We start from the raw sequence: 26,056 nt of genomic DNA on the forward strand, positions 1-26,056 counted from the left end.
AAAAAAAAAAAGAATTCAATCTTAAAGGCTGTTAGGGAAAAGAAACAAATCACCTGTAAAGGACAGCCCATCAGAAGCACAGCTGACTTCTCAGCATAAATCCTCAAGTCAAGGAGAGCTTGGAGAGAAGTACTTCAAGCTCTAAAGAAAAACAACCTTGAACCCAGATTGATGTACCCCTCAAGATATCTTTCAGAACTTTTGGAAAAATAAGATACTTCCATGACAAAGAACAGCGGAAGAAATGTAAGCCCACAAAACCAGCACTCCAAAATGTTTTGAAGGACATTATAGAAAGAGGTAATGAGTACTATACTCCATGAACCTCAACCAAAGGAATCCGCCAGCCAAGGCAAACACGGAGGGAAAACAAAAAAAGAGGGAGCCAACAACAGGAAAATAACATGACAAGGATAAATCAATACATATCAGTTATAACCATCAATGTTAATGGTCTTAATTTATGAATCAAAGAACACACACTGGCAGAATGGATCAAGAAGCATGATCCAATAATCTGCTGCATACTAGAAACACATTTAATTCAAAAAGAAATTCACAGACTGTCTACAGCAATACCACGCTGAACGCACCCAATCTCGTCTGATCTTGGAAGCTAAGGTGGGTCAGGTCTGGTTAGTACTTGGATGGCAGAAATTCACAGACTGAAAGTCAGAGGATGGAAAATAATACTGCATGCAACAGGAAACCAGAAAAAGCAGGGGTAGCTGTTCTATTTGCAGATAAAGTAAATTTTAAGCAAAGACTGATTAAGAGAGGAAAAGGTCATTACATCCTTGTAAAGGGAACTCCAAGAGGAAGAGATAACAATCACAAATATATATGCAACAAATATCAGTGCACCCAACTACATCAAACAAACATGAAAAGGCATGAAACCAAATAAGCACTAATACAATTGTATTGGGGAATTTCATTACCCCACTGTCACAAAAAAACAGATCAATAGACAAAAACCCAACAATGAAATATTAGAACTGAACCAAACTTTTGAACAAATGGACTTAGTAAATGTCAACAGAGTGTTCCAACCCACAACATCAGAATACACCTTCTTCGCAGCTGGACACAGGATGTTCTCCAAAATAGACCACATACTAACTCATAGGATATGCTTAAGTAAATGCAAAGCAACTGAATTATCCCATACATATATCGGACCATAGTGCAATGAAATTGGAAATCAATGGCTAAAGAAACCACAAGAACCTCATAAACACATGGAAATTAAATAGCACACTCCTGAACAACCAATGGGTCACAGGTGAACTTAAAGAAGAAATTAGTGTCTACAACTAAATGACAATGACAATACAACATATCAGAACTTATGGCACACAATGAGAGTAGTCTTATGAAGGAAACTTCTAGCAGTGAATACCCATATTAGGAAAACAGAACAAACGCAAATAAACAACTTAATGGTGAACCTCAAACCTCTAGAGAAAGAACAGGCTAAGCTAAAAGCTCACACAAGGGAGGAAATTATAAAGATCAGAGAAGAAATTAACGCATTGTAGACTAAGAAAATAATACAAAGAATCAGTGAATCAAACAGTTGGTTCTTTGAAAGATTAAATAAAATCAACAAACCCTTATCCAACCTCATCAAAAAAAGTAAAGAAAAGACTCAAATCCATACAATTAGGAATGAAAAGGGTAAAATCACAGTGGACCCTACAGAAATCCAGAAGATCAGCTCTCCCTACTTTGATAACCTGTATTCTAATAAAATAGAAAATGCAGAAGAAATAGACAGATTTCTAGATATATACAAATTATCAAAGCTGAATCAAGATTATGTAAAAATCCTAAATAAACCTGTATCAATCAGTGAAATCAAAGTTGTAATTAAAAACCTATCAACAAAGAAAAGCCCAGGCCCTGACAGATTCACTGCTGAATTCTACAAGAAATTTATACAACACCTAACACCACTAGTTCTCAAACTCTTTAATGAAATTGAAAGAGAAGCAATACTCACAAACTCATTCCCTGAAGCAAGCATTACCCTGATCCAAAATCAGAGAAGAAAGAGAATTGTAGGCCAGTCTCCCTAACGAACATAGATGTAAAAACCCTCAAAAAGATACTGGCAAACAGAATGCAGCAAGTCATCAAGAAGATTATACACCATGACCAAGTTGGATTCATCCCAGGGATGATGCAGGGATGGTTCAACATATGTAAATCACTAAATGTAATACACCACATTAATAGAACCAAGGTCGAAAACCATATGATCATCTCAATAGATTCAGAAAAAGCTTGAGGAAGTTCAACACTCATTCATGACAAAAACCTGACAGAAAACTGAAATAGATGGTCTTTATCTCAATCTGATAAAAGCCATCATCCACAACAAACCCACAGCCATCATGACACTAAATGGACAAAAACTGAAAGCTTTCTCTCTAAAATCTGGAACAAGACACGGATGTCCACTGTCTTTACTCTTATTCAGTGTAGTCCTGGAAATTTTAGCCAGAGCAATTAGACAAGAAAGAAATAAAAGGAATAACGATAGGCAAGGAAGAAGTTAAATTATCATTATTTGCAGATAACATGATTGTCTACATAGAAGACCCAAAAACTCCACTAAAAAACTACTAGATTTAATAAGCAAATTCAGTAGTGTAGCTGGACACAATGTCACACTCAAAAATCAATAGCCTTCCTGTACCTGAATAACAAACTCATTGAGATAGAAATTAGGGAAATAATACCTTTCACAAGAGCATACAAAAAAATGAGATACCTAAGAATCAACCTAACAGAGAATGTAGAAGACCTCTACACTGAATACTACCATACTCTGAAAAAAGAGATTGAAGAGAATATCAGAAAATGGAAAGATATCACTTGCTCTTGGGTATGAAAAATGAAAATAGTGAAAATGGCCAAACTTCCAAAACTGTTATATAGATTTAATGCAATTCCAATTAAAATTCCAACACTGGAAGAAAGATAGCCTCTTTAATAAATGGTGCTAGAAAAACTGGCTCTGCACAAGCCAAAGATTAAAATTAGACCTACATCTTTCACCATGTACTAAACTAAATTCGAAATGGATCAAAGATCTAATAAGAAACATTAAAACCTGCTGGAAGACAGAATGGGTAAAACTCTTAAAGATACTGGTGTAGGCAAGGACTTTATGAACAAAACCCCAATCGCACAAGACCTATCACAAAGAATCAACAACTGGGATCTCATCTTATTAAAAAGCTTTTGCACAGCAAGAGAAACCACCAACAGAGTGAAGAGACAACCCACAATGTGGGAAAAAAATGTTTTGCCAGATGTTCCTCAGGTAAAGGATTACTATCAAGAACATATAAAGAACTTGGAAAAATCAGACCTCCAAAATTTAAAGCCCCAATCCAAAAATAGGCCTCTGAGATAAATACACACTTCTCTGATGAAGAAATACAAACAGCAAAAATATGTATACATGAAAAAATGTTCAATATCACTGGTCATTCAAGACATACAAATTAAAACAACACAGAGATTCCATCTCACCCCGGAAAGAATGGCTATTATCAAGAAAGCAGCCAGTAACAAATGCTGGAGGGACTATGGGGAGAAAGGAAACCTCCAACCGTTTGTGCGAGTGTAGACTGTGCAACCACTGTGGAAATCAGTCTGGAGATTCCTCAAAACACTAAGATTGGAGGTCCCATTTGACCCAGCTATTCCTCTTCTGGTTATTTTCCCAGAAGAATTAAAAATATCATACCACAATGATATATATCCACCCACGTTTATAGCAGCACAATTTGTAATAGCTAGATCTTGGAAACAACCCAAATGCCCATAAACCAGGGAATGGGTAAGAAGGATGTGGTCCTTTTATATAATACAGTACTACTTAGCAATAAAGAAGGATAAACCAGAGACTTGTATAGATAAATGCATGCAACTGGAGACCATACTTGTAAGTGAAGTAAACCAGATGCAAATGTGTAAACATTGTAATGTCTCCCCTAGTGTGAGAAGCTGAGAGAGTAGTAAGATCGAAAATGTACAAAGATATTATAAAATAGGAAGAAACTGTTCAAAAGGAAAGTGAAAATGGGATAGAGGAAAGGAGAAAAGGGAAAAGCAAAAATATACATAAATACACACACACACACACACACGATAGTTAAGATAGTTATACTACTAATTTCTCTTAATTCATTGAAAAGGTTTGTGTCAATACTGTTTGGACAATTAAATGCCTGTATCTTGCACTCTGAGTAATTAATTTAAAGATAACAATATGCAATATATTAACCACTGTTACTGTCCTTTTAAAATTTTGGTGGGCTTTTTGGTCTTTAAAATTTAAAAAAAAAAAAATCAACCTAGGTGTCCACTGATGGGTAAATGGATAAAGGAAATACAAATGTGGTATATATATACAATGGTATATTATTCATCCATATAGCACAGCAGGATAACTATGGTGACAATTATTTCAAAAACAGCTAATATGAGCCAGGTGTGATGGTGCACTCAGGAGGCTGAGACAAGAGGATCACCACGAGTCTCAGGCCAGCCGTGTGCTACATAGTGAGACCCTGCATCAAAAAAAAACCCCCAAAACCAAGAAGCTAATATGGAAGATTTTTAATGATTCCAATAATAAATAATATAGCTCTGAGGTAATAGATATGCCAATATATACATTATATACATGTATTTAAATGCCACACTGTATATATCAATAAAAAACTTTATTAACTAAAAAGATGAAAGTAAGTCTTTCCTCAACTTCTAGCTAGCTAAGACACCATTGCCATTTTTCTGTCTAGCTTTATATGAACACCAATATCTAACCATCAATCTACTCCCTTAGGCCAAGATGTGGAGGGAGGTCTATGTATGTCGTGAGCCTCTAACATGTTCTCCTTACCTCTACTAGTTCCTGCAGTTTAGACGGTTTTGTGTGAATCATCATCTTTGACCTGCCTGGTATAAGACTAAAGGGTCTGATCGTAGCACAATCACATGTCATTTATGTACTCCCTCTAAGACATAAACTATCTACAGAATAAATGAAAAACTGGGTAAAACGACAGTCTGTATCTTGTTCTTGACCTTTTCATCTCTGCTCTTTCCCTCTTGCTCCTGGCTGATACGAATTAAGCTTTGTTTTGTCAATACTCTGTGATTTCTGTCTCAGAATAGGCTCAGAAACAATGAAGTTGAGTGACCATGGACTGAAACATCTGGCACTGTGAGCAAAAATAAATCTGTTGTCTTTTAAGTTGCTTATCTCAGGTATATGATCATAATGACGCAAAGCTCACAAAGACAATACCCATATCCTCAAAGAAAGGCAGAAAATAAGTCTGTATAGAATTTGATTAATCTCCTAGCTCCTCAACTGTGTATCAACAGACTGCAATGTGCCACTGCCACTCAAAGGGTGTCCTGGAATGCATTAATTTTCTTTTTTCCCAGCAGTACTGGGGTTTGAATCCAGGACCTTCTCACTAAGCTATATCCCCAGCCCTTTTTATTTTTTATTTTGAGCCAAGGTCTCACTAAGTCACTAAGTCTGTAACACTAGGATAAAAGTACATACACAATTCCAAAGAAAACACACTCCAGAAAATATCTGAAAAGTTCTGGAACCCAGCCAGGCTGACTAACAAACATCTTCTCTTTCATAAAGCCAGCCCAAGACAAAAGAGAGGAAGTTGTTTCTTTCAAATGTCCAATTTTCAGGCCTGGTGTGGTGCCACACACCTGTAATCCCAGCACTCAGGAGGTTGAGGCAGGAAGATCACCATGAATTTGAGACCAGCCTTGGCTACTTAGTGAGTTCAGGACCAACCTAAACTACATAGTGAGACAGTGCCTCAAAACGACAACAAAAACACAAACAAAAACAAAAACAAAAAAAGAAAAGAAAAATCCAACTTTCAAGAAAAGACTACAAGGCATACAAATAGGAAAATGTGATTTAGCAAAGAACAAATAAATCTTCCAAAAGCAATCCTAAAAAAACCTATCTATGAGCTGGGCATGGTGGCATATGCCTATAGTCTCAATACTTGGGAGGCTAAGGCAGGAGGATAGTGAGTTTGAGGCCAGCCTGAACTATATATAGTAAGACCCTATTTCAAAATACCAAAAACAAGAAAAAGTTAAAAATATCTACAACCAGCCCAGAAAATATGTAAATTGTCATAAGGTTACTCAATGAATTAAAAGATAAGACAGGAAAACATTAACAAAACCAGGAAAACGGTACATGAAATGAAATTAGAATTATCAACAAAGACATAGAAATTATTTTTAAAAATGGAAATTCTGGAGCTGGAAAATACAAAAACCGTATCAAGAAACTGACTAGTAAATTCAACAGCAGATAGGATCAGGGAAACAAATGGCAAACTCAAATACAAGTCATGTGAAATCATCAAGTCAGATAAGCAAAAAAAAAAAAAAAAAAATAGAATTGAGACTGCAGGCACAAGTAAAAATAGTAGAGCACATGCTTAAGTGAGCAAGATCCCAGGTTCAATCCCCAGCACCTACCCCCAAAACAGAATTAAAAAACTGAAGAAAGGCGCCATCAAGGTGACCCATATGTATTATAGGGGTACCAGAAAAAGAGAAAAAGGGAGACAGCTTTGAAGAATTAATGGTAGAAAACTTTCCAAATCTGGGAAGGAAACTGACATACAAATTCAAGAAGCTCAAGAAATTCTAAGTAAGATAAACCCAAAGAGATACACAATAAGACACATTATAATCAAGCTGCCAAAAGTCAAAGACAAAAAGAAAATCTGGAAAGTAACAAGAAAAAAGTGACTCAATACATATACAGGAGCTCCCATAAGATTGTCATCAGATTTCTCAGCACAAACCTTGCATGCCAAAAGGGCATGAAATATTATCGTAAAAATACTAAAAGAGAAAATGTCAATAAGATTACTGTATCTAGCAAAATCACCCTTTAAAAATGAGGAGGGCCAGGAGTAGTAGCGTACGCCTGTAATCCCAGCACACAGGAGGCTGAGGCTGGAGGATCGTTGTGAGTTCAAGACCAGCCTAGCTACAAAGTGAGCTCAAGGCCAGCCTGAACTGCATAGCAAGACCCTCCCTCAAAAAGACAAAAAAATAAAAAATAAAAATAAAAATGAGGAGGGCAGCAGGTGTGGTGGCATATCCCAGCTATTCAGGAGGCTACGGCAGGAGGATCACAAATTGAAGGCTAATTTAGGCAATTTAGCAAGAAACTGTCTCCAAATAAATAAACAAAGCTAGGTCTATAGCTCAGTGGCTCATTGATAAGAGTGCCTGACAGGATGAACAAGACCCTGTTTTCAATCCCTAGTATGGGGGTGGGGAGTATTAAAACCTTCTTTGAAAAATGATATCAGAAGGAAAACTGGACTCACTGGCACACACCTGTAATTGAAGCACTTGGGAGGCTAAGCCAGGGAGGATACAAAGTTTGAGCCCATCCTGTTTTTTGTTTTTCAGCAAGACTCTGTCTCAAAAATTAATAGAAAGGGCTGGGGATCTAGCTCAGTCCAGTCCTTAGTACCATGAAAAAAGAAAGAGAAAGGAGGGGAGGGGAGGGGAGGGGAGGGGAGGGGAAAACTGCCACATACTACAATACAAATGAACCTTGAGGACATTACAGTAAGTAACATAAGCCAGTCATTAAAAAAAACACACAACTGTATGATTTCACTTACATAAGGTATATGAAGTAGTCAAATTCACAAAAACAGAATAGAATGGTGGTTACCAAGCCTTCAGGGGTGGGAAAATGGGGAAGAATTGTTTACTAAGTGCAGAACTTCAGCTGTGCAAAATGCTAACAAAGCCCTGGAGAATGGCTGCGCAGCAACGTGAGCATAGAAAACACTACTGAACCATGACCTCACAGGTGGCTAAGAGGGCAGATCTAAGCGCTTTATCAGGAAAGTTCTTCTTTTAAAAAACAATGACGTTTGAAACAACAAATACTGAATCAAGAACAAAAGTTCTATAAACTCACAAAAATAACAAAATATGAAAAATCTTTTTTAATAAAATGTATGTAAACATACCCTCCACACACTAAGAACTCATTTGAAGCATGTCTGCCTGCAGTTGCCACTGGCATATCATCTAGGGAAAAAGAGAGAAATACAATCAGTTCTGTTACACCACATGCAGATTTGTTCCAACAGGATTATTACCTGATTACAACACTAATTCACCATTTGCTTAGTTTCTATTTCATCGATGAGAAATAATAGGTAAATACAGAAAACTCCACTGAGTTGAATATGGATTGCAACCTTTCACTGTCCATTTTGTTTTTTTGAGACAGGGTCTCATTTTGTGGTCAGGCTGGCCTTGAACTTACCAGGCTGGCCTTAAACTTGGGGCAGTCCTCCTCCCTCAGCCTCCTGAGTGCTGGGATTGTAAGCATGTGCCACCAAGCCCAGCCTCACTGTCCACTCTCACAAACAAACTTAAGGGCTTTTTTCAAGATAAACTGTTATTTGTTGCAGTGTTTAATATTTCATCACCATTTAAGAAGTGCAAAAACTGCTATTATTTTTATCAGAGTCCTTTACATCGGTCACTGACAGGAGCTCTGAGTGTTATGCCCTAATATTACTTTGTGCATATGTTCTGTCATTTTTTTTTAAGTTTTCTTGTCTGATGATCACATGTTGAGAGATCCTTTTGTTATCACTGAGATGAGCTTTCACTGTGTTGCTCAGACTGGTCTCAACTTTGTGGGCTCAAGTGATTCTCCTCCCCTCAAGTAGCTGGAAGTACAGATGCAGGCCACCATGCCTAGCTTGCCCTGTAACTTTTACTGCTCAATCTTGCATAGAACACATATATCATCATTATACCAGAAATGACTGTATAACAAAGCCTAGCCCAATCTAATACTAGAGTACCCCCATCCTCCTGCATAACACTCAGGTCTTAGATGGGTGCTGAACAAGGTATCATGGAAGCTGAGTCTTGTTGGAAACAATAGTACCTGCTGCAGCCAACTCCATCTACTCATTTAGTCCTCTGTAGATGGAGTACTTCACGCTCAGAACTCAGGGACAACTCCCAGGTCACTGTTATGCCCACTATATTACGTTGCCCTATGTGATTTTATGTGATGTGAAACAGCCATGTTGATCAAATAATATAAATATTTAAAAATAAAATAAACTATACTGCTAACCTATAGTCAAAGAAGGAGGGGTAGGTGTCACAAATACTCTTGAGAAATGCATTTATTTGGTATATCTTGTGGCTCTGCTCTCATGAAACTTACAATTTATAAATGAAAAGAACCTAGTAATGTCAGGCAGTAATAAGAAGTATAAGGGAAATTAAATTAGGGTAAGGAAAAAAAGACTAGTGATACAAAAGAGGAATCTTTTTGAAAGGTTAATTAAATAGTCCTGTAGGAGAATGGAAGAAACAGGGACATGAGGCAGGCACAGAAGGCAGGGTTCACTAATTATACTTTGTTTTTTGTAGCTTTGAGTTTGGAACCACACATAATTATAAAAGAAAATTATATCAAAAGAAGAAAAATATTTACAAAGCAAAAGCAAAATAAAACAAAGGAACCTAACTGTACATCAGCTTGGTAGCTTTCTCACCAGAAGGCAATTATTTGAAGTGACTCTAAAACTCATTAATTTACATATCCCTAACTGTTGTTACCCTAAGGACAAAAAGATTCACAGAAAGGTTTTTGAATGGCTTTTAATAATTTTATTTTTGAGTAGTATTTGTGTGCTGTGATAATAATATATTGTTATTTTGAAACTACAGGGAAAGAGTGAATGACAGAAAAGAGCATAAACTCAGGCAGGAAAACAAGAACAGAAAAGTCTCACTCACAAAAATCTGGAAGCCAGAAAACTGATTCAACAAGTTGATAAAAAAAAAAAAACGGAATCTTTAGCCCAAAAGTAAGTCAATTTACGTCACAGAACCCCAAAGAAAGTTTTACTTAGCAGAACCAGATACCTTTCAAACTGGCCCTAAAAACACAACTAAAGACAGGATTATATAAAAGTATTGTTTTGTTTTGAGATAGAGTCTCACTATGTAGCCCAGGTTGGCCTTGAACCCACGGCAGTCCTCCTGCATCAGCCTGAGTGCTGGGATTACAAGCATTTGTCACCATGCCTGGTGTGAACATCTTTTTAAAAGCCGTTAGAACACAGAAACAATAGTGTACTATAGTTAGTCATGTGGGGAGGGGTTATGAGAAGGTGTACAATTTGTTTTACTACAGTAACAATTTTACTATATATACTTATATAACATCATGTTGAATGCCTTAAATATATGCAATAAAATTTATTCTTAAAAATACATATTCTCCCTCTAACTCTATGCAGACAAGCAATGTCTATCTCCTACTATAGCCAAAGACGGAATTTTTATACATGAGACAGAGTTAAACTGGATCTCTGGACTGTAGAATACGAGGAAGAGTTACAGGTTGGTAAAACAAAGTTATTAAGTGACTTTACAATAGCTGAGACCTTCAGACATCTTACCCAATTTGGTTCCCCAAAAAAGTATGAGATTCTCTTTAGGAAGAAGACTCGATAATTCTTCTTTCAGGGACCTGAACAGTGCTCCAAAAAGGAAACAGTACAAGCAAATGCCTCAGCATTATCACCCAGTATAAACATAGTCAATAAAATATACCTTCATACAGAGCTTTCAAAGAATTTTAGAATTTTCAATTCTTAATTATGAATATACAACAAAACAGAATACCGCACCCTGAAATAACAATCTCAGGAGAAAAAAGAACTTCTGAAAATTAAAAACATGACATCACAAATTAAAACTCAATAGGAGAGTGTCAAATAACTAACAAGAACCCACTGTTTTGCACTAAGTTCTGCACTAGGTCCCAACTAAAAGACCAGACTAAAAAGCAAAATAGCATTTCACACTAAAGTTCTGTATCATTAACCTGAAACTAAGCTATTTATCCGACCTTCTAAGAAATCAGGATTAAAGAGGTAGTAGCCAACTCTCCCAGCCAGCCTCGTTTGACGTGGTAACATAGTTCAACCAACAGGGTAACATAGTCCCTCTGTCTTAACCCTTACACTGCCTTAAAATAACCTGATGTCAACTAATCAGTTGTTTTTAGACTGGTGTCTCTCCTGACAACCTCACAAGGAAAAGCAACTTGTCAGGAAAAAGTAACTCTAATCAATCTGGTCTTTGCTTTTTGTTTCTCTTTTCTTCCTACTTTTTCTGTCTATAAAACCAACCTCCTCTGCTTAGCTCATGGGAACATTTACTCTGTTTCATGGAATAAAGTACTGCCCAATACTAAAACAGGAAACAAGGCCAATTAAGATTTTTAAACTAAATTGTTCTAAGTTTGTCCTTGGACAAGGATTAGAAGAAAACAGTCCTAAATGCCAAGCAATAAGACAAAAAAAAAAGATGGAAAATCAAAGAAGATAACATCAGGAGGGTACGCAGGTATTTGTTACATTCTACTTTTAAACTGTATGGATGTTTTAAATATCTTACATGTAATGATATATTTCACAATAACACATTTTTAATAATGGGGGGAGGACGTGGCTGGATGTGGTAATGCATACCTGTAATCCCAGCTATTGAGAGGATGCAGCTGGAAAGTCACAAATTCAAAACCAGTCTGGACACTTTAGTGAGATGCAGTCTCAAATAAAAAAAAAAAAAAAAAAAAGGAGGGGAGACCAGGAAGATGTGGTCAACTACAATAAATGTAGACATAGCAAGATAAGGAGTGAGAACTGATCCCAGACAGTGACCATCACCGAAACAATTGGGAAAACTTTATACTAACACAAAAAACAAGTATCAACACTTTAGATTTAAAATGACCCCCAAATGTCTCAAGTGTTTGGAAAGTGGTTGGATCATGAGGGTACTTCCACTTAGGAAGACAGGGCCCCTGGGAAAAGAGGTGCCTAGGGAATTGGTTCTCCAGGATTTAGTTCACTATGTTCAACCATCCAGACACTTGGGGGCCTCTACAGCCATGATCCAAGGGGGTCACACTACTGCTCAAGCTGGTGGCAGACCTTAGTCTCACCCATGTGGTACTGGTTTTACAGGCATACCACAAGAGGTGTGGTACGAGGGAAATTTCCACCCAGATTTCAGAGGAAGGCAGTGTGCCTATGAAAGGGCAGTGTGTGAATCTGTAAGAGTGAAACCAAAGTGTAGTAGAGATGACAGGAAGATAGAGATACCAGAAACAGGGCTATCCTTTGAGGAAAGCTGCAGGCAATGAGTGGAGCCAGCATGAGAGACAGACCATATGGAACTCACATATCACCACAACCTGCCCTGAGCGCTGCACATGAAGCTACAAAATTTAGAGTTTGCTCTGCAGGGTTTCAGTCTCGCTTTGATCCAATTTCTTTCCAACCATCCCCAAACCCCTAATTCTTCCCTTTTGCAATGGAAATGGTTACTCTCTGTCACTATATGTTGAAAATATTTAACTTTTTTTTTTTTTTAACATGGCCTCATAGCAAAGAGTTTGTCTTCAATCTCAAAGGAGACTTTGGAGTTGGATTTTTCAGCAATGCTAGAACTGTTATGACTTTGGCAACTCTTCAGAGATGAACTAAATGCATTTTGCATAATGAGATGGTGATGAGCCCTTTGAGGTGAGAAGGATGTTATGGTTTAGATTTAAAATGTCCCTGAACAGTCTCATGTGGTTGAGGATGACTGGATCATGGCAGAGCTATACTCCTTAGTGGCATCATCCATTGATTAATGTACTAGCTAAATGTGCTGTTAGGCGCTCTGGCCTGGTTGGAGATGGGTCCCTGAGGGGCTTGACCTGGAAGGATGCATTTTTGAGTCCAATTCCTCCCCACACCACCACCACTCTCCTGTTTCATAGCTGCCATGAGATGAGGAGCTGTCCTCTACCAGGACCTTCCAACATGCATGCTTTCTTAGAGAGACAGCCTACTTTGCCTGAATCCACTGCCAAATAAGCCTTTCCTTTCAGTGGCAGGTATTTTGTCCCAATGATGGAAAAGCAATTAAAACAATAAGTAACTAGAATAAAACAAAGATGAATACTTTTCATGTAGAAAAGTATAAAAATGTATCAGAACATATTAAATAAATCTAAATAACTGGAGCAACAAACATCTTGACTAGATGATTTAATATTACAAAGATCCTAAACATCCCTAAGCAAGTCTACTGAATCAATGCAATTCACACCAAAATCCCAAAATGGTTTTTTTATGACTTGTCAAGATGAAATTACACTATTTGGGGACAGCAGAGGAGGGAAAGGACCAGCAGCCAGGGTGACACTGAAGAATACCACAGTGCTCTCTATCACTCCTCCTCCTTCCTGATGACACGTGTGTGCTGAGGTACAAATATAAAATTATGAAACAATATAAACAAATAGACCAACGGAGTAAAATGAAGAATCTTAAACCCAATCCTACATTTTGATTTTTACTAGCATTACACTAGTAAAGACAGAACATTCAATAAAGCTGGGGTAACTGTCAGATCCCTACACTTTACTGTACATATAAAATGAATTCCAGGTAAAGCTAAATATGAAAAAAATAATAAAAATCTTCATAAGGAAATACAGGAAAATACCATTAAAACACTAGAGCAGTAACAATTGCTACAACTTGTTTATATCAGTATTTTATAGAGTTGAAGTTGTACCTATCTTACCTACCTTCTTATCTATAAAATGAATTCCAGGTAAAGCTAAATAAGAAAAATACCATTATAACACTGGAGTAGCGACAACTGCTACAACTTGATCATACTAATATTTCATAGAGTTGAAGTTGTACCTATCTTATCTACCTTCTATCCACTTAGAAGAAATTCTAGCACATGTATACAAGAACATTTTAATACTCCTTAAATAGTAAAAAGGCAGAAATAATTCAGTATAAAACAATAGGAAAATAGGTAAATGAGTTTTGCTTATAGTGTAAAATTCAATTATTAAAAGTGAACTGGACACATAACTAAATATGGATCCAGATACATAACAAAAAACAAGAAAAAGCAAACTACAGAAGTAATCATTCTATGTATCATTTACATTCAACCATGGAAAGACAAATATACTATATACTGTATATGGATATAGGTACATGCTTAAAGATAAAAATATCTACAGGAAGAATATATATCTGGGAAGACTAATAAAAGGAAAGCAACTTTGTATGTAGCTACAGTATTTTTTATCCTTAGAAAAGGCATTTAAAACAAATACGGCAAAATGCTGACATATATAAAAGCAACACAGCACAATGTATGTTGTGTTGTTCGGTGTGTGTTGAAGTATTAAATTTTCTGTTTGAATTACTTCATAACTTTTAAACTTTTAACTTCTGTAAAGAAATAAAACCAACCATTGTACTGAGTAATTTTTAAAGGTAACTCTCAGTTCTCACAGCAATAATTATAAATGGTGCATATGTGGCCCATGTTTACTGTGGTCCATGTTTTCCTTTCACCAGATAATAAATCCTTAAATTGTTCAGTCTGGCAACTATGCCCTCCTCAATAAGCACCTCACCCAGCAGAAGCATTTATTAAATAAGTATCTGACAAAAACAAAGAGACCTCTCCATGTAAACTTCTGCACTCAGTACTGACATTACTCAATTAATAAAGTAATCCAATCTCCAGCTCTTCTGATCCTCTTTCTTCATGTCCAAATCAGTTTTTTTGTTAACAATTATATCTAACATCTTTCTTCTTGTAGATTTTCTGTGATCTTTTACTATTCCAAAGAACAATGATTATACTTAGCTAACCTGGGTCCTGATTCCCTTATAAAAATCTTTCCTAAGTATTTTTGGAGCTCATTCCTGAATCTGTTCTTGAATGTATTTCCTAAAATATACCCAGAACTGTTTTTAAGACTCCTCAAGACTTTTAGATGTTTTGTTTTGTTTTTTTCTTTCCCAAATAAGTTTTTCCCTTTAATTTCTTTAATTAATTTTACTCATTTTGCTTGCTTCTCTATTTAATTCTGTTTGGATACAAATATAACAAGATAATTTCTTATTAAGTTTTCATTATGTTCAGAATCCAAAATTACTGCTTTATAGAAGATAATTGTGTAGATCTTAAAAAGGTAGGTATGTAATTCTAAGAATACAAACAACTAAATAAAATGCCCACTTGAAAAGGCACCCTATACAAGAAAGTGTGATATGAAAGTTTAAAAAATATTAATCTAGAAAATTAAGAAATATAATGTGTACAAGTAGAAAAGATTCTCACATGAGTGGTCTGACGAGATGTTGTGTGGAACCAAAACAAAGTCATCCGTGTCACAAGAAGAGTTCTTGCTACTAGTACTGGCAGAATCTTTGGACACTTGCAGATAGTTGGGAGGACCCAATGGTGGGGAGGATAAGTTTTCTTCCTGAATATGCTGCATATCTGAAAGGGACTAAAATTAACAACATAAAATTAAAACTGGCCTAATAATAAAATGCAAGGCAGAACAGCCATTAGACCAAAGAGTATGTTTTTTCCATATAAGAGGGCAGAAAGTTCAATTCAACCTAAGATTTCCAAAAAAATCTCTGTGAAAAATCTTTCAGAAGAGCAGTTTAAAAGTGTTTTCATAAAGACTTCTAAAATATTTTCCAAAAATGACGTTTAAAATATATCATACTACTTATCATATGTGCTTGTCTGCCTCTCCTTAAATTTTGGGGCAGGTGAGTGATTTGGTTATTTATTTCTTTTGGATGCTAGGGGTAGAACCCAGAGCCTCACACATGCTAGACAAGCACTCTACCATTGACTTATATCTCCAGCCCTTTTTATGATTTTTTATTTTAGACAAGGTCTTGCTAAGTGGCTCAGCTTGGCCTCAAGCTAGTGACGCCCTGTTCGGACTCCCAAACAGCTGAGAGTACAGAGATGCACCACCATCCTGGGCTGCATGTGAACTTTTTATGTCTGCAACACCCCTCATCCCAAGCAAGCACTCAAAAACTAGTCACTTAATGGATATGATGCTGAGTTTTTTTTGTTTAGATGGCACAGGGATTTGAACTCAGCACCTTGCGCTTGCCAGGCAGGTGCTTATACTACTGAGCTATATCCTCAGCCCTTCACTTAACATATAAACATAAAATGTTCAGGGACTTTAATTTAATTACATCTGCACACAAAAAGATTCAAGTCTGCAAAAAAGAAACCTTTCAAAAAAGCAAAGCAACACACTGTGTTATGTAAAAGACTACATAAATCAACAAAGATAACTATACAATAGACTAAAAATTTATTTATACTCCAGAAAAAAATATCCAGAAAACCTTACAGGTATGTTTAAGTTCTTTTGTTTTATTAGGGGGCAGAGATGGTTTTTCTGTGGGAGACAGCACAGGAAAGGAAGGAAATCATACAAATAAAAGCATTTTAACAAATAATTAGGCATACCTATCTATATCTCTTTTGGCCTACTTCAAGAACTCTAGTGATAATTCAATATCCTAGTTATAGAATGGGTATTTTGGGGGTTTTAGGAGACAGGGTTGAAACAAGATTTCACTATATAATGCAGATCAGCTGGGAACTCACTTATGTAGCCCAGGCTGGCCTCAAACTCACAGTGATCCTCCTGCCTCAGCCTCCTGAGTGCTGGGGTTACAGCAGTGTGCCACCACACCTGGCTAGAACGTTTTTCTAAAAAAATGAACTTCTTAATTTCTTCTATAAGTTCTTCACAGCCTCTATGACCCTCTTTAATCTTTGTTTCTTTTTTTTAAAAAAAAGAAAAACATGATATCGTGCTTTCTAAACCCATATCTTAAATACCCAATTCAGTCCTGTTGCTCCTTTGAATATCACTGTGCACTGAAATCAGTCTCAAAGCATCTTTGTATGTAAGACTTATACATAAACATAAAATCTCCATATCACTTGTTGAAGACATTATATGGAAAGGGAAAGGGAAAAGAGAGGGACTAACACTTACTAAAGATAAACCACATGCCAGGTGTTGTTCAGAGCTTTCCACGTGTCACCTAACTCCAGTCTTTTTCTAAATTTCATTTCACATTTAAACCAAAAAAAATGCTCAAATGACTAGGTAATCTGCCCAAGTTCACAGATCTAAAAGGTAAAGTCAAGCTGAGATATGATTCCAGGTATCTGACTCCACAATTTCTTGCCTATAGTTTAGGGAAGAACTTTCTCAATTTCTTCTCCTGCTGTTCACAAAATCATCTGCATCAACAACTACTCTGGTCCTCTTTTCTTACCTTCTGGAAAGAGAGATTTCTCTTCTATTCAAAACTAATCTCTCTACCTTGGCTCTGCACTCTATTCAGCCCTATCTCCCTAAGAACAAAGACTAGCTTCTGACATTTTCACTCTCTCCCCTTATTCTACTTTTCTCCTTTCTGCACATAAATGTACTTTTTTCATATTTCATATTTCTACCACCCTCTGATTCCACCAGTTTTTTGTTTTGTTTTTTTTTGTTGTTTTTTGCGGGGGAGGGGGGGTGCGGCCAGTAGCCCTGAGTTAGACCTCAGTCCTTTTCTTCACATTGTTTTTTGAAATTTTCTATCTTCACTGACTCAAATTCTTCACTTATATGTTCCTTAATCCATCATAATCCACTTCTGCCTTCAACCCTCTAGTCAGTCACCAACAAGGTCTCACTGCTCCTTACTTGCTGCTCTCCCAAATTCAAACAAGATTCAGGATCTGCAAATTCTTAACCTTTCTTTTACCTGCACTCCTCTTTTTCCTTTCCTACTGCTTCCTTAGTTTAGACTATTGTTCTCAAGATGATGATGATGATGATTGATGATGATTGATGATGATGATGATGATGACGGTAAGCTCAGGATGATGATGACAATGATGATGATGGTAAGCACTGTAATAGTCTCAGGTTATTTTCATTTCTCTAGTACTAAATACTCTCTACCTCTTTCCAATCTAGTCTTCCATATTGCTTTGGAAGAATCTAGCTAAAATACATTGAGGATCTTATCATTCCTATACTTAAAAATCATTTAAGCAGCTCACCATAGCTTTAAGAATAGTTTAAAACACCTTTGCACATAACTCTTGTCAGGACGCAGCCTCTGCCTCCCTTTCTGCTTTATTTTCGTATCACCAATGTCTCTACACCCACAGACTGAACTACTGAAAAAACCTTGTCCTTTGTGCAAAGATGGTGAAATTCTATATCTGAGCTGTCCAAAACGGTAGCCACTAGCTATCTATGGCTCCTGAGCACTTGACATGTGGCTCATTTGACTATTTTAAATTTCACTTAATCCTAAAAATTTAAATGTAAGCGGTCACAGGAGGCTAGAGAATTTCTTGAATCACACTTTACATATAGGGGTTTACATATAGGGGTTCCTGACTTTACATACAGGGTTCCTCAGCCTATAATACCTTTTTTATTTTTTTAAATTAACTCATCTTGCTAACACATTTTTTAAACTCTGTTCAACCAATCCCCTCTTTGAATGGCCTTCCTATCTGATTTTGATGCCCTTTATCCATGTTCCCACAGACAATAAAGATATATATACATAACCCTCTAACAGTGATCATACCTACCTATTGTCCATAGAATGAAAAGTCCCTTAATGCTAGGGACCTGGTCATCCTGTAACTGCAAGGGTAAAATGGATCTTTTAAATTATTTTTTTTTTGACAGACTATTTTGCGAACCTTCCTCATGCTAAGAAAGTAAACTGCCAACTTCCACCAACCCCACCAACCCCCACTGCTGGGGCTGATGCCAAGGAGGATTCAATTCTTCCAGCCTTTTGAGCCAAAGCATGGCTAAATCTATATATGGGTATCTCCTCGCTTTTGTTCTGTCCCTTCTACAAATTAGAATGGTTCTATACTTCTGTTATTTATAGGGCACACTAACTGTCACCGTGACTGTCCAAACTATAAACAAACTCATTTTTCCATTTCCATGGGCTTTTCTCATATTTGAACTCAGAAACCTAGAGAGCTGGCCCAGATTCAGGCCTGAACCAGCCCTGCTAGGTAACAATCTCATTCATTAGCATAAATCAGAACTTCATCTGAGGTAGGCATTCAGTAAATGTTATGAGACCAAGGGTAACTCAAGGGTTATCCTTTAAATAGCATTTAATCTGTGGCTAGTATCATAACTAAAAGAGCAATCTAGGTGTTTGCCTGTTGCTGTTGTGGATGATTTTGGAGTCACAGTGCCTTTCAAAGATTTGTCAGAAATAAAGCAGCAGCTGGATATTTGTATGACATTATTAAAAAAGAGCATGTTACATTACAAGCCTGTGTGTATCAACCCTCCATATGAGTCTATGGTAATCTTGGAAAGAAGATGGCGGCTGACAAAATCATCTTGCCTTTAGTAAATTATTTTCTATTTTCTAATCTCATTAACTAGAAATTATAAACATTCCTGTTTTCTTTGTTGCTCTGCTTTTCTTTTTATTTTTACTTCAAGTATTAACTTTTAATAAAGGCCTCCTAAAAAATAGTTTTCCCACCAAAGTTTTTAGCATTTAATCATGTCTACTGTCTCCTTCCAGCCTCCCTACTCCTGCTGGTACTCACCTCTGCTCTCTCCCCCTGTGTCTAGTTAGCTTCTAAGGGTCCCCATTCAACAAAACCCCAACAGCCACCAGTCAAACCCAATTTCCAGTTCAATATCCCCTCTCTGTTCTCACCCCTCAGTCACTCTAACACATCACAAACTCCTTTATCTTTGCTTACCTACAAGGAGATTCTTGACAGTTGTTTCTCTATCATAAATTTTGCTTTTTATATTATGTATCACACTGTGTCAAGTATATACTTCATAGTAATAGCTAAAATTGATTTACTATGGCTAGGCCCTTTCCCCATTTTACCATCACAGCCCTGAAAGCAAAGATTAACCAGGGTTAGTTCCAGATGAGGACACCTTGGTTCAGTTTTCTAACTGACCTACTCAAGGCTGTAAGTGAGCAACCAGAAGAGCCCGAAGTGAGGCCAGTCTGCCTGGCTCCAAGTAGTATCTATGGCCTACGCATGTCAATACACTTACCAACAAGTTCCAAAGCCAGCGTGGTTGTTTTTGTTTTGCTGTTGTTTTTTTGTTCCTCAAATATTCCAGAATGACACAAGAAATTGTAGTTTTTTCTCACCTCTAAATTTCTCAAATTCACAAGAATATAACATTATATCTTACTAACATATCTACTTTTTCTATTTGGCTTGGGTTTGCAGGGTTGTCCAAAGAGTTTTTGCCAGTTTTAAGATTTCTCTCTTGGCTATAGGGGCTGCTTCCCCATCTGTTTTAACCAGGGGCTATTAGTTTCCCTAGTAAACAACAGTTATCACTGCTTGAATATTTAGCATGACCAGACACTGCAGTAAGGGCTTATGTTCCTTTATCCCTAAAGAACCCTAAGAAGAAGATTCATTACATTCACTTCACATATGAACAAACAGACTCAAGAGAAGTTAAGCCACTCATCCCAGTTAATAAGTAGGAGATGCAAGTATTCCCATGCTGAGTGCTGTTAAATCTGAGTTATCTCAAATGGCTAAATATACAGTTTCCTCCATATATGGCTCCCTCACCTTCCTACTATTATATACAATAGAAATATTATAGGCAGTCAGACAGGGCTAGATCCTCAAGGGAGTCAGTGCAGATGATGAGAACATATCACAACTGTGGATGGAGGCGCATCTATTGAAGGCCAGGCCTCAAGATAAAGATGGAATTACCAGGCCTACATGCCTCCCCAAGGCATAAGCAGTAAATTGAAAATTATACTATAATTGGTACGACCTGGTCCAATAAAGTCTACATACACATCAGTCACCCAAGTGGGTGACCAGGAGTTCCCAATCTATCCTTTCACTAAAAGGTCCTTGTTCTTTCCATGTACACTTTTTATGTGACCTGCTTCCACATTAGATCAATAATTACCTAAGTGGCTATATGTGGAATCTTATTGGTTGATCATAATTTTGACCCAGGTTGTACTCACCTCCTGATTTGCTCTATAAAACTTACTCTGTGAAGTGGGGTCCACAGCAACCCACTTCCAAGTCCCCTCCTGTCTCTCAGCAGCTATCACTCTCAATAAATTTTTCCTACTCTTAAGCTAAATTGTTCCTTAGATTTCATTCTTCAATTTTGGGAAACACCAACTCAGCCTATCTGACATCTAGCAGGTTGGCTGTTACATTTATTCCCCTTATATCACTACCAGCAAAATTGAAGACATTCAAGTCTGCCTGACTAATCTAGAAAATACAACAGCTGACACAACAGGCCTGGGGCCTTTAGCTGTGGAAAAGTCTCAAGGCCACAGTTTGCAACAGAGATTTGGGGGAAGGATCAATCTTTAAAAAATCACAAAAGAGAGGGTTCTAGAATGGTAAGAAGTAGTGACCAGAGAAATCAGAAATCCTCAGGATAAAAAAGTAACATTTAAACTGGAAGGAACACAGCCATTAAGGAAATGGCTTAGGAACTTCAGGAGAACAGGTTTGGGCAACCATAAACCATAAAGGGTCAGTAATCACAATTAAGGAAATCTAAGAAAAATAAAGCAGGGTTCCAAGGTCACTGTATTACAGACAGCAAAATTAGGTAGGAATATGATAGGCAGTCAGACAGGGCTGGCTCTTGAGAGAGAGTCAAGAGAAAAGGTAAAAACACACTATGACTATAGTCAGAGACAGTTAGAGGGCAAGCCTCAATGTAACAACAAAAGGATTAGGCCTACATTCTCCCCAAGGGATAAGTGATAACACCTAGTCTAATAAAGTATAGCTAGGCATGAGTCATCTCAGTGGACAACCAAGACCCCTGGATCCACCACCTACCTGAACCTGAAAAGTTCTTTATTCTTTCCAGGCCCACTTGTTTCATGACTTGCTTGCCCAGTACCTGAACAGCTATACTTACAATCTTACCATCTGATCACAGCCTTAACCCACACTGTACACCCAAGTGGCCAAGATCCATAAAACTTCCCATGAAAAGTGGGGTCCTAAGGCATCCCACTTTCCATGTGTCCCCTTCTGTCCTGCTCAGACAGAAACATTCCATTCCTCAATAAGTATTTCGTACTCTTAACCTCCACGGTTCCTAGAATTCATTGTTCACAGTTACAGAGAACACAAATTTAGTATATCAGACATCTAACAGGTTGGCAGTCATAATATTTACTTTATATTATATTTGGAGGTTCTGCTAGTATCCCTGTATCAACTGTACAACTGAAAATGCTAATCCTGACATTTACAGAATCTAGGTAGAGCTGGGTGTGGTGGTGCATGCCCATAATCCCAATACGCAGGTGGTTGAGGCAGAAAGACTGCCATGAGTTCAAGGCCAGCCTGAACTACACAGAGAGACCCTGACTCAAAAAAAAAGTCCAGATAGAATAAGTAGTACCTATCCACTTGTAATAGATACTGTCTGCAGGTATCATCACCAAAACCCTATAAAACAGAATAATATAAAAAGGGTAGTACTGTATTCATTGTTCTAAGAAAATGGCCCAGAGAAGCGACATTTTTTCCTGAACCTGGTTTGAAGGAGAGATCCAAAGGTAGGTCCATTTGACCCAACTCTAATCACCTTTTTCCTAAACTTCATCTGCATTAGTAAATACTACACATAAAAAGAACACCTACAGTATACTTCCAGGCTCCATTTGTGACAGATGAAATAATAGTGTAGGGTCAGGGGTCATAGGCAGAAAAAACATAAAACAGGATCTCATTAACTTTATGAAGATCAATAGGAAAACTTACTAAAATCAGTTTCAGCCTTCACAGGCAGACTCTGCAGTTAAAGTAATTAAAAAGACAAAAAAAGGAGAGAGAGGCTAGATTTGAGAGAGGCACCAGGCCACATTACCATTAACACCGAGGAAGCCAGAAAGTAAAGACCAGGAAAGCCAACTCCCCACACCAACTTGACAAAAATGCATGGGAGATAAGAGATTGTTTAATATGTCTCACACACACACACACACACACACACGCGCGCGCGCGCGCGCGCATGCACACACACACATACACACATGCACATGTACGCAAGCGCACCCATGCACACAAGTTCACATGTCCCCTTTAATCATTAATTAAGCTGCCTTCCCATTACACCCTCCCCCTTTACTTATTCATTATAGGACAGGAAGAAACCAAATGGCCAGAAGGAATGTAGGCAGAGGAGCTACGTTAGGACAGATCAGATACTCGTAAGTGGCCACCTGGGGAATGGGAAAATCAAGAGTCCCCAATAAAAGGGGCCAGGAATAAGAATTTGTGGGCTTTTAGCTCTGAAGCCCCCTACCACCTCACAGTAGCTGTCTATCTTCTTTATTTTCCATCTTTTTCCCCCAAATAAACCACCTTTTGTTATACTAAACTTTGCACTTTTCTTAGCTCTTTACTGGCATTGGATTTAAGCTTGCTGAGAGCTGTGTTTTCAGCACAGCAATGGCATGGTGTGACATGGTATGGTGAGCTGTCCGCCCCTGAACATAACAGTACTAAGTATGCGATTACTTTTAATAAAACCAAAACTTACTGGTGGAGATGCAAAACGACAAGGTGGAGAGCTGCCAGAGGAGCTTCCAGGAACAGAGCCAGCATGTGTGGGCACTGGGACTGGGCAAGCTAGGAAGAAACACAAAATGCTGCACCACGCTGTAGCGCAATGTAAGCTCTCATACAACACCTGTTAAAACTACCACATCTTTGTGTGACAAAAACTTGCATTTACCTATTTACTACAGCTTTCATGTAAGAATATAGTATTTACTAAACCATCTCAACTTGAATATGCAAGGAAAAAAAGAACTACTATTAACTAAACACAATTATAAGTATCTAGGGAAAACTCAACAACATCTTGAGAGCACAGTAAAAAATTACTTTGTGCTGTGAGTTGTGGAACACACCTATAATCCTAGCTAATCAGGCAGCTGAGGCAGAAGGATCACAAATTCAAGGTTAGCCTGGGAAATTTTGCAAGACTCTGTCCCAAAATTACAAAGTAAAAAGGGATAGAGATACAGTTTAGTGGCAGAGCTCTTGCCTAGTACATGTGAGGCCCTGGGTTCAATCCCCAATAAAGTACCTCAGAAATTAATAATTAATAATTGTAATATAAAATGTTAATTTTTCCTTCAGCTTGCATTCACTCATTAAGAAAAAATACAAAAATGGGTACTCACATTTCTTTACTGGAACATGCTCAAAAAAAGGATGGCTAAAAAATGTTTCTGTAATGAAAAATGAGAACACACTCTTTAAACAATGACTGGCAGATAGTTAATCAATAATAGCGCAAAGGAGGCAGGAAGGAATGGAACTACACTGAAACCAAGAAAATAAAAAAAAAAAAGACATCAGTGACATGAATCCACATGAAGAAACGAAGAGTACCGGAAATGGTAAATAAGTAGCTTAATATAAGACTCCATAAAGACATTTTTCCTTTCTTCCCTTAAATTCTGTGAAAGATCCACAATCCACCTGTTTCTTACAATCTCCATGGTTATTACTGCCATCTAAGCTATACTCTTCTCTCACCTGGGTAATGAATACTCTCCTGATTATTCTCCCAGTTTCTTACCTTCCCTCACACACAGTCTCTCCTCAAGAAGCAACACCTGATCCTTCTTCAAATATTACATCAGTTTTCCTCTGCACAAAACCCGCCAACAGCTCCCAAAGGCCTGTCTTTAACTGGCCTTCTAGGTATTGTACATGCTTCCAGCTCTATGCTTTTGTACTGGCTACTCACTCTGCCTGAAAAGCTCTTCCCATAGATATTCACATGGCTTACATCATTTCTAGCTGAAAGAAGTCTTTTTTCAAATGCCACTTTTCAGTAAGGTTTTTGTGGACTACCTTATTTAAAATTTCAATCCCCACCCAATTATCTCTTCCTTCTTTAAGTTTTCCCTTAGTATCTACCACCTTCTAATATACAATTACATTTTATAATTTATTAGATCTTGCACTCAAATATTTACAAAAAGTGAATGAAAATGAAGAGATAGAAAAGTATAATTGATTTTAACTTCTGTCTGAAACCTCTATATCTTTTTAGAATACATAAAAGTAAAATAAAACAGCATGCAAAATTTGAAACAGTTATTTACCAAAGTCCATTCTATCTTTTTGGTTCCTCTGAAGCAATCCCAACAGGAGATTAGACAAATAAGGTGATGTTTCTCTGGGAATACTGAGGGAAAGAAAAAAAAACAAAATCTAAGTGGTGAGTTTATGTATAGTAACTACATTACTTTTCCCTTCATTATAGTACATAAAGTGTATAGTTTCATAAAAAATATTACCTATAACAATACCATTCAGAAACCTCATACCTTCAAGTTGAGGGGAAAATAATAAAGCCTTACAATAGATTTTGAGAAACAGCATCAATCTGAGAAGATTCCTGTATTGTGCTTATTACTGTATAGCATCTGTAAGAATAAAGTACTTCTTAAGCATAGACATCTTGAAGTTTCTTGTTGTTTTTGTATTTTGTTTTGTTTTGTTGTGGTACTTGGGATTTGAACCTGGAGCCTTCAGACTCAGCCACATCCCCAACCTTTTATTTTTCATGTTGAAAAAGGGTCTTGCCAAGTTGTTAAGTTGCCCCAGCTGGGCTCAAACTTTCTATTCACCTGTCTCAGCCTGTAAGTGAGCTGGGATTAGAGGCCTACACTTTTTTTTTCTTTTCTTTTTTTGTATGTAGCTCAGGCTGGACTTGAATTCACAATTCTTCTGCCTCAGCCTCCCAAGTATGGGGATTACAGGTGTGTGCCACTACACTAGCTTGAGTTTTCACTAGAAACAGAGCCACCTCTAATTCTGTCTGGAAAAGGGCAGAGCTTAAATAAATACAAGTGAAAATTACACAATTTCTTAAACTCAATAAGAAAATGCCAAAGCAACTGAAGAGAATTTATAAGTCATGGAGTAAAACTACAAAAGGATACTA

The 26,056-nt window shown here is 37.3% G+C and overlaps 1 protein-coding gene across 1 annotated transcript in view; it reads right to left on the minus strand.

Annotated features, from left to right (window-relative positions):
- Nucleotides 1–26,056, minus strand: part of Ulk2 (unc-51 like autophagy activating kinase 2) — a gene marked incomplete at its 5' end in the record, with an annotated part of 75,129 nt that overhangs the window by 29,539 nt on the left and 19,534 nt on the right. The window contains 5 exon segments of the mRNA XM_005399291.2: nucleotides 8,085–8,145; nucleotides 15,322–15,493; nucleotides 23,630–23,718; nucleotides 24,279–24,326; nucleotides 25,212–25,294. Coding sequence (XP_005399348.2) covers nucleotides 8,085–8,145; nucleotides 15,322–15,493; nucleotides 23,630–23,718; nucleotides 24,279–24,326; nucleotides 25,212–25,294 — 453 coding nt within the window.

This window comes from Chinchilla lanigera, unplaced genomic scaffold, assembly GCF_000276665.1.
Source record: "Chinchilla lanigera isolate Chin_1 unplaced genomic scaffold, ChiLan1.0 scaffold00066, whole genome shotgun sequence".
Classification (NCBI taxonomy): domain Eukaryota; kingdom Metazoa; phylum Chordata; class Mammalia; order Rodentia; family Chinchillidae; genus Chinchilla; species Chinchilla lanigera.